The 9616-nt window shown below is 42.3% G+C and overlaps 1 protein-coding gene across 1 annotated transcript; it reads right to left on the bottom strand.

Annotated features, from left to right (window-relative positions):
* Positions 1-697: 697 nt before the first annotated feature.
* Positions 698-6795, bottom strand: LOC109640190 (aspartate aminotransferase, cytoplasmic-like). The gene is made up of 9 exons (XM_020104051.2): positions 6522-6795; positions 4264-4445; positions 3855-3978; positions 3590-3702; positions 3268-3372; positions 2944-3094; positions 2614-2779; positions 2170-2312; positions 698-2023 (listed from the first exon to the last, which is right to left on the bottom strand). The coding sequence occupies exons 1-9, from the start codon at positions 6628-6630 to the stop codon at positions 1884-1886; spliced, it is 1233 nt and encodes a 410-aa protein (XP_019959610.1). The 5' UTR covers positions 6631-6795; the 3' UTR covers positions 698-1883.
* Positions 6796-9616: the final 2821 nt, after the last annotated feature.

Below are 9616 nucleotides of genomic sequence, written 5' to 3'. Positions count from 1 at the left end.
GCTGCAGGAGGATGTTCAATCTGATTTTCTCTCTGATGGACGAGTTTCTAAAGAACCTGAGATTAGTTTTGTGTCTTCAGTTTTTCTCCTATGAGCCAGAATAAAGTCTGAAACATGAGACTCGATGGTATTTTGCATCAAAATATACAGAAATATAAAGATATGATTCTGAATTTCAAGTCTCGCATTTCATTTTACATTTAAATCCTATGACACCCTGAAGTAAAGTTTATTAACTTGGGCACTTTTTTTATTTCCTGCATTTATCTGACTGGTTTGATGTATCTTTACTTTGAAGAACAAGAATTTCCGGACTATAGCCACAAAATAATAATGATCTGATCTGAAAGTGATCTGTTTGCAGAACTTTTTTATAAATGTATTGTGTATTTATTCTACTTCTGTATTCTGTGTCTCTAAGAAAAACATTTCTTATATCACAAAGTTAAAATGGACTTAGGGCAGGGAAAGTGAATCAAGCACAAAAGTGCCTGAAACGTGTTGGTCGTAGTCTTTGTCTTTCCAGTATTTCTACCAGAGAGCAACAAAACAAAACGCTGGCGAATGAGATTGATCAGCTTTCAAATCTGAACGTTCATGTTTTTTTTAATGACTTTTACCTTCATCCATGTAGATATTGTAGAAAACTGTAAAACCCAGAGAAGGTTTGGGGAGAATAAAAAAATCAGACAGATGGTTTGATTGGTTGCTGTAGTTTACAATTTATTCCAGTATGAACACATACTGCTGTGTGCCTTTAACAAACCGGAGTGTGGCTCACAGGTGTCGGGCCCTGAGGTCTGACCAACACAACTACTGACTTTACAGAGGTCACTCTGTAACACAAGAGCAGCACTGCAGGGGGGGGGGTGGAAAAAACAACAAACACACCAGAGGGGGTTTTGCTCACTGATGACACAAAAACACAGCTCGGACAAGGCAAAACAAAAAAAACCTCCCAACATCAGGCACAAAAACCAAGTCACATGACAGAGACAATAACCAGTGAAACATTCTGACTTTAAAACCAAAGATCTGCTGAGTTGACTGAGTCTTATTCAAATTTACAACTGGACAAAACAACTGTGCAAACGACGTGTTGCTTCATTTATCAAGTGGCACAGGTTTCAGAGGCAGTCATGATTTTAACATGCAACATGATTTGCCTCAGTTCAGAGCTACAGTTCAGTGCTTGTGCAGGAAATGGGAAGGACTGAAGCTGTTTTCAGACATGAACACAACGGAAATATGGGTTCTGACATTTCCACAAAATCTACGAAAGAGTCGTCCCTCGTTTGTTAGAAACATCCCCAACACACCCACTCGCTGGCTGTGAATTTTCAGGACATTTCACTAGAAGTCTGGCAGGAAAACTGACTCGGACATTTGCATTCTCACTTATAGCTCAAGTGAAACATCCGGACTTCAGTGCATGTCTGAAAGCAGCTGTTGATTACACAAACACACATTAATGTATGTGTTCTGCCATTTAACGCATCATATTGAATCCTGAAGTGCTATAAATTAAGGAGGCCATAACAAAAGCTCAAGTGAATGTTTGTGACGAGAAATGACACATTATGGATAAAAGACATTTGAATTCTTATTGTCTTCTGGAGTTCTGGTGTACAGAACTCTGCTGACAGCGATACCTGACTGTTCAAGTGTTTTCCTAAAGTCATTGCACTTCCCAAAGATTTGTACTTTACCGTGACAACAGAAACACATCCTCCTCCCATTGGTTCAACTGCAAATAACCCTGCTGCAGTTTATCCAATCAGAGGAGAGGTTAAGCAGGGGCAGGGGAACAGGGGGGCACAGACTCGGTGATACTTCCTGTGGCGTGCAGGAGGCAGGAAGTGGGCGGACAGGGAAGCCGCCCTTTACTGGACCTTGGTGACGGACTCGTGGATGGACTCAGCAACATAGTCGATGTTCTTGGTGGTGAGACCACACATGTTGATGCGGCCGCTGGCCATCAGGTACACGTGCCTCTCCTTGATCATGTACTCCACCTGTTTGGCTGAAAGACACAAGACAACACGGTGACGTCACGCAGAGCGTAGAAGAAGAACTGATGCTTTATTCTTGTTACTTCACTAAAGGACTTACGAGGTTTTTCTGGATATTAGGAAACTTCTTCAAGATGTTTACTGACTAAGTACTCACGGTTGAGGCCGGTGAAGCTGAACATGCCGATCTGCTGGGTGATGTGGTCCCAGGTACCCGGGGTGCCCAGAGCCTGCAGCTTCGACTTCAGCTGATCCCTCATCAGCAGAACCCGGTCAGCCATGGTCTTCACGTTGCCCTTCCTATAGGATGCATCGGTATCAACATCTTTTACTCCTTAATATCAGTTGGGCTTTATCTAAAACCTTCCCTTGATGATTTATTGCTGAGTTTTCATAACAAAAGAGAAAAGTGTGAATGACCTGATTCCTGAAACTACGCTGCAAGATACCATGCTACTGTTGTTTATTTGATACATTAACATCGTAACTATGTCGCCAAGCGTTTTAACACCAAGTCGAACGCCCCCTGTTCACTTTGAATAAACAGCCAAACCCCCAGAGGTGAGTTCAACCAAATCTAACAGGCCGATGTTAGACGCACCATTCGGCGAAGAGCTCGGGGCAGTTGAGGGTCTTGCTGACGATGCGCGCTCCCTGAGATGGTGGGTTGGACCAGGTCGTCCTGACAATCTTCTCCATCTGAGACAGGACACGGGTCAGATTCTCGTTGTCCTGGGAAACCACCGTGAGGTTCCCCACTCTCTCGTCTGATGACAGCAGAAGAGGAATTACTTCACTGTGTTTCTTTTAACAAAACTGTAATAAGTCGAGAGATAAACTCTTCTTTGGCAAGTCAGTTTTAATTACCTAGAACTCAGGGGTGTGTTGTTGTGTGTTCAAACATGCACCGGTGTGTGAATCGTGTACTCACTGTACAGGCCAAAGTTTTTGGAGAAGGACTGAGCTACAAACAGCTCAAAGCCCTCGGAGACAAAGAAGCGGATGGCCCAGGCGTCTTTATCGAGACTGCCGGAGGCGAAGCCCTGATAGGCCGAGTCGAAGAACACAAACAGCTTCCTCCTCTAGAGAACAAAAGATAAAGAAATGAAAATGAAGGGAGTGGTAACGTTCTGGACTTTCTCCTGCTGAACCAACTGACTCAGACATTCTCACATACTTCTGGATCATTTCAGAAAGAAAGCTTTAGAGGTGAAGATATCTCCACCACCACCACCTGATCTGAGAAACTACAAACCTTCATGATCTCTGCGATCTGCTTCCACTCGTCCTGGGTCGGGTCGGTGCCGGTCGGGTTGTGTGCGCAGGCATGGAGGACGAAGATGGAGTGTTCTGGAGCTTTCTGTTGAGAGAGGAAGAGAAACAAAGATGAAATCATGTTCACAAAAACTCTGGCCCTGTTTCTTTACAAAAAATAGTTTCTTAATGTGCAAATGTTCCGTGTGGGTTCATCTTGGTATCTAACTTGAAAATTAGGATTTTATTTTGAAGATCTATTGTCCTGATGTAAAAACCAATGACACCGTGAAAACGCATTCTTCACACCGGTCCCTCCTCACCTCCAGGTCGTCCAGGAGCCCGGTGAGGTCCAGGCCCCTCTTAGCAGCGTCCCAGTAGTGGTAGGGACGGATGTCTTTGAAACCAGCATCAGCAAACACACTATTGTGGTTCTCTGGGAGGAAGAAGAACATGAAGTATAGAAACCTTGAATGAACAAAGAAACTTACTTCCTTAGTGCCAACCCTTTAATCAGAAATATAAACTATAAAAGCTTAAGGGAATTTGGACAGTAAGTTATCATTTGATTTGCAGCTGTCCACTGACCCCAGGTGGGCGCTGACACGTAGACGGGCGTAGCTGTGTTGTTGGTGCCGTTGTACCAGCGGCGCAGGAACTCTGCCCCGATCCTCAGCGCACCGGTCCCACCCAGAGCCTGGACTCCCCCGACCTGAGAGACACAACAGCAGGAAGGAAAAAGGATGGATCAACTCTCTGAAGATGGACGTCCCACAGTCGTTTGCGTGATGCTGTTTTAATCAAACTGAAATAAAAACCACAATAGGTAGAACTTGTATCGTGTATGTACGGGACAGCTGAGATTAGGTTGTACAGATTTTAGAGATATATTCTCCAGGAAATGACATCACAGTTGGCACAAACACAGCCTCTCTTGAAGATGTCATCACATGACCCTGTAACCGAGGCACATGTTTAAAATGCATGCATCTCTCACCCTGTTCTCCTTGATGGCGGAACTGTCTTCTCCCAGAGCGACCTTGGAGGCAGCAGAGCGGAACTCGGGCAGCCCGAGGATGGGCAGGTACTCGTGGTTCAGGCTGGTGTCCTCCACGATCAGCCGCTCCACCTTCTTCACCACCGGCAGCACCCAGGGCTGGTTGTCGTCGGTGCGGTAAGCTGGAGGGACACAAAGCAAGAACCGTTTACTTCTCTCAAATAAATAGATTTTTTGTGCAATCTCTTGACGTTTATAAATCTTTTTTTCGCTATTGCTTAAATGTCATGTCAAAAATTCTCCACATCGTTCTCAAAATGTACAAATGATGACCCTGCAGTGAGAGACAATCACACCAGCGACAGACATAAACAGTATTTAATCACATGTTATGTCTTGTGCTCTACTACTTATCAACTGTCCAATAAGAGCCTTCACAGACATTTTGTTATTCGTGTGTGTTTGCCGATGTGAAGGCTCAACAACAAACAATGCACAAGACGTGTTAAAAAAACAAACATGTTAAGGTTGTAGTTGTGTTTTCTTTATAGTCATTTATAATAAAATATAGAGTTAAGCTGTAAAATATGAAGCGTCAATGACATTTTTTTACATCCTGTTATCGGCATCAACAAAAATCCACATGGGTTGGGCTGTAATTATGTCTATGACTCTATGAAGGTCACCCTGAAGAACCAGACCAAACCAACTGTGTGTGTGTGTGTGTGTTGCACATGTTTGACTCCTTAAGAACTCGAGCTCATACTGTACTGAAGCCTGTGCAGAGCTGTATCAAATATCCGGCCGGCACCACAGCTGTAGACTGTCACTATGAATGAAAGGGCAGACATATCTGTGAGCTCGTACATTCTGTCAGTTCTGGACAAGCGGTTCAGCTTTAAGGAAAATAATTTAGACGACTGATGTTTCTGTGCCGTGTGTTCACTGCTCCTGCTGCTTCCTGGACATTTATTTGTTCTGTTTAATTTTTGTTCATGCAGCTGATTCAATGAGCATCTACTGCCACTGTGAGAGAGCCTCGAACTGTCCCTATGATATGAACACACCACGTCATGCGGTCGAGGCTTTCTGAACCAAGCTGGTTTGGACAACTCAGGAGTGTTTAGACACGGAGCTCCAAAAGAGCAGCTCTGGTTTGAGTGCATGTTGCATCATTAGATGAGGTCAATTATAATAGTGGCATCTGGTCACTCAAGCAGTTAAGACTGTAAAATAAAACGTATTCAGCTTTTTCCATACAATTCTTATAACATGATATGGGACTACTGCAGAACCTGACTGTCTGTTTGGTTATTTCATTTTAGTTGACATAGTTCGTTCCTTTAAACCTTCGGGATTAATAAAAGTAATGTCAATGTTTTGTATGATGTCATTTGGGTTTCAGAAGTTGAATTAAGAAGAGAGAACATATTTTTAAATGTGAAATGTTAGCAAATCTTAATCTGGATTCTTAACATCTTTGTAGACATTGTATTTCTTATTGCAAGACGTGAAAGGGTGATTTTATCGGTCACATACAGACACCAGGGAGTACAGAGAGTAAAGATGCAGCAGTCCAAGTTCAACCTGTCGAAACTATATATATCTAAATGATAGTTGATAGTAAATCACTCCATGTACAACAGCTAACAGCTGTTGTTGTTGTTGTTGTTGTGATCCACTGTTTGAATCCCTGTCTCCCCAAAACATAAAGTAAGAAGTGTTCAAGTTGTTATTAAACCACAGCAACTGACTGTCCTACCATATAATTCACTAGTCTCTTAGGATTACCATCATGTATTTTGAGTATTTTGTATACAACAGTGTGGAGAGGAGGATGGTGCGTTCAAGGACAAGTGGAGGAAAGTGGAACTAACACCGCCTGTGTTAACTTGAAGCTAAATCGTGACAAACAACAGAATTAAATTCTAAATTAAAAGTAATTCCAAGATAAGAGCATCGTCTGCGTCACGTCCACACAGTTTCCTCCGGTACCAGAGACGAGGGTTGAAAGTTTAGTGTCTGTCAACACGAAGGGAAGCTACTTTGGACTCGTTAGCTTCAGAGCTAGTTAGCTTGAAGGTCAAACCACAGCAGCACCGCTGGTCTGGAGCACACCCTCACAGCTCAGCGGGCCGAGCGAGGCCTGGAGCCGGAGGCAGCGGCGGCAGCAGCGGACACGATGCTAACTCACCACCGGGATCAAGCTAGCTTAGCTTTAGCATTAGCATTAGCCGCCGACAGCTTCCATCTCTTACCCCCGACTCCCAGGTTGACCTTCTGCGGGTGGCCGTCCTCCCTGAAGTCCGCCGACAGTTTGAACACGGCCACGGGAGGAGCCTGCGGGACATCGCTGAACACGGACATGGTTCCCGGGAGAAGCAGGAGGTCACGGCGCGGTGCTGGAGGAAGAGGAGGCCGGGGAGGATGCTTGTGAGTGCGGGTGGATGGAGGTGGAGAGTCGGGCCAACGTCACCTTCAGCTCGGGTCCAGCTCCGGGAGGACGATCCACCAATAGGAGGGCACGTAACTGTGACGTAGAACTGAGACAGCCAATCACAACACAGTAGCAGAATTACATTATTTCCCATTTTTACTTTTATTTATTTAACGTTGAGTTTTTAATTTATATAATTTCACATTATTGTTGATAGGCCCACAAATTAAAGATTCATATCAAATGTATTACATGTTATTACGTAATATACTAATAGACAAAAACGCCTCCTGCTGGGGCAGGTGGTATGTAGTAGGGTAGAAGTAAAAAGTTTGTTATAATTAAATAATTGAATTTAGATGTGATCCTTTTTTGAATTTTTATTTTTTACCTTATCAAATTTAACATTTCACATTATTGTAGCTAGCAGCACAGACGGAAATAATACAATAATATAGTGTTTTTTATAATAATTTAGTGTTATCTATGTAACATAAAATATGTTTAATGAATCGTTTTGATAATTTTTTTAATTCAATACACCTTACTTCATTTCAAAAAAACACATTTGTATAGACAGGCGGGTTGGCAGGTGTAGAATTTTTTTTTTTTTAAATTACACGTTGCAGATTAAAAATATTAGTTGAGTTAAAACTAGAATTTCTCTCTGGAGGTGGAAACTGCCACTGAAAGTAAATGTATAATCTGAAGATGATGCTATAGCCAAGTGGTTGATGAAGATGATGACTATGCACTCAAAGTTATAACTTATTCAACATTTTTATATAAAACTTTAAATTCATACAAAATATATTGAGGACTGCATCATAACAGATTAGTAATTCTATCTATCTCAAAGTGTGAGCTTTACACACTTACAGTATCATGTGGAGTAACAGCGGTACCTGTTTTCTGCCACAAGAGGTCAGTGTGACCTCTTCCTCTCTACCTCTCTCCTCCCCCCCCCCCTCCCCCCCACCACCACACACACACACACACACACACACACACACCTATCACACATATCCCGCTGCTCCCCTCTCACTCCATCACTGCCATCATGAGATTATGAGGCCTCCTTCTCTCCTCCACTTTTCCTCTTTTCCTTTCCCTCTCCAGAAACACTCCGCTGAACCATCAACAGTGTTGAATTTCAAAGAGGTGAGGGGCTAATGCTCCTGGTGGGAGCTGATTGAGTCGATTTGTCCACATGATGGACGTCTTGTGGCCTTGGCTCCTGCTCTCCTGCTGACTGCAGGCTGCAGGGCTGACAGAGGCTTTTCAGGCAGAACAACGGGTGATGTGAGCGACGGACAGGGATGACCTCCAGACCAAAAGACTGGTCTAGAGTCAGAATCAGGTTTTGCAATAAACCAAGCATATTTACATTTCAGTTAACAGAGTCGACTGAACTTTCTGTGGAAAAAGTATCATTTCATTCATCATTCATTGAAATGTAGTCGTTTGTAAAGTTATTTCTAACATTTGGACCAGAAGTATTGATTCATGACTAGATTTGAACCCTTGTGGTTCATGGCTGTCAACTCTTTCATCACATAATCTGATGTGCACATGTTTTACAACTAAGGAAGAAGAAAACTAAAATAAAGAGTTTTTGTTTGTGAACTATCTGGACTGAACTCATTAGTCTTTAACCACAAAGTCTCGTCCTTCTTTGGATCTCAGTGTGTTTAAATGTGGTTTCATAAGGACACTGTTGGGCCATGACGGAGGTTTGAGCTCTACTCAGAGACACTCTGGTTTAAGATATCAGGCAGAACATCATAACATCACAACATGCAGGATTCACATGTAACAACTTTGATTATATGTAATTATTTAAATATGCATGTATGCATGCATATATGATACAGGTCTGAGAAGGGGCGGGGGGATTAAGTGATTTGGAGGGGGTCAAGATGAGGGGATGAACAAAACTTACTTTGTCTCCTGAGCAGTTGATCTTCTCCATGTTGGATGAACGGAGGTGATCCAGTGGAACAAAGTTATTTGAAAGTATTTTTGCTATGAAGCGCTGATTCTGCTGAGAATTAAATCAGAATCAGAATCCTTGTCAGTGTTCAACATTGTCACCAACATTAAAAGAGTGAAAATTGTTTTAGCAGCTCTTCTTGTTACAACAGCATTTAACTGATTTTAGAAATCAGAACAAGAATCAAGAAGTAAAAATCTAAAAAAGAAAACCAGAATTAAAAAAAATTCCATTATAAAAACACAGCTAAAGAGATAAACATAGTAAAGTGTAACAGTGCAATTTGTACAATAGGACAGTCAATCTGACAGTCCACCTGAGTATTAGTGCAAAAAATAATGATTTTGTGCAAAAATTACAGTTCCAGAAAAAAGATCCACATTGAATGGTTTCCCGTGGGGTAGAGTGTGTGTGTGTGTGTGTGTGTGTGTGTGTGTGTGTGTGTGTGTGTGTGTGTGTGTGTGTGTGTGTGTGTGTGTGTGTGTGTGTGTGTGTGAGAGAGAGAGTGTGAGTGTTTGTGTGCTTTGATCTAGAATCCAGAGGTTTAAATGTGACATCAAAGGACTGTTTGTTTTGTCATGCAGCTTTTACTGAAACATCAATTCCAAAACAGTTTGAAGTGATTTGATTGATCTGAATTGAACAGTATAAAAAACCCAAATATACTTATGTCACCCAACATGGCTCATATAATCACTTCAAGATTTTTTACAACATATTAAAACTATAGAATATTGTTTCTTTCTACAAATTCAACATGCGAGCGCACGCGCACACACGCACACACACACACACACACACACACACAATCTCCCTTCAAAACCTTCTTTCAAGCTTCAGATGTTTTTCTTCATCTCCATGTTTCATGTGTGTGAGCCACTGTACGTTTGTATTAAGCTGTAAGCCTCTTCTCTATGGAGGCT

The sequence above is a fragment of the Paralichthys olivaceus genome, chromosome 8 (assembly GCF_024713975.1).
Source record: "Paralichthys olivaceus isolate ysfri-2021 chromosome 8, ASM2471397v2, whole genome shotgun sequence".
NCBI classification, from domain to species: Eukaryota; Metazoa; Chordata; class Actinopteri; order Pleuronectiformes; family Paralichthyidae; genus Paralichthys; species Paralichthys olivaceus.
The sequence above is the reverse complement of the archived record's forward strand: the minus strand, read 5'-3'. Positions and strand labels throughout refer to the sequence as shown.

Bases quoted from the DNA above. Each gene is read 5' to 3' on its own strand.
- LOC109640190 (XM_020104051.2), bottom strand. From the start codon at position 6,630: ATGTCCGTGTTCAGCGATGTCCCGCAGGCTCCTCCCGTGGCCGTGTTC. The intron at 4,446-6,521 runs GTAAGAGATGGA...GTGTCCCTCCAG, and splicing joins GGTCAACCTGGGAGTCGGGG to CTTACCGCACCGACGACAAC. The intron at 2,024-2,169 runs GTGAGTACTTAG...TGTGTCTTTCAG, and splicing joins CAGCTTCACCGGCCTCAACC to CCAAACAGGTGGAGTACATG.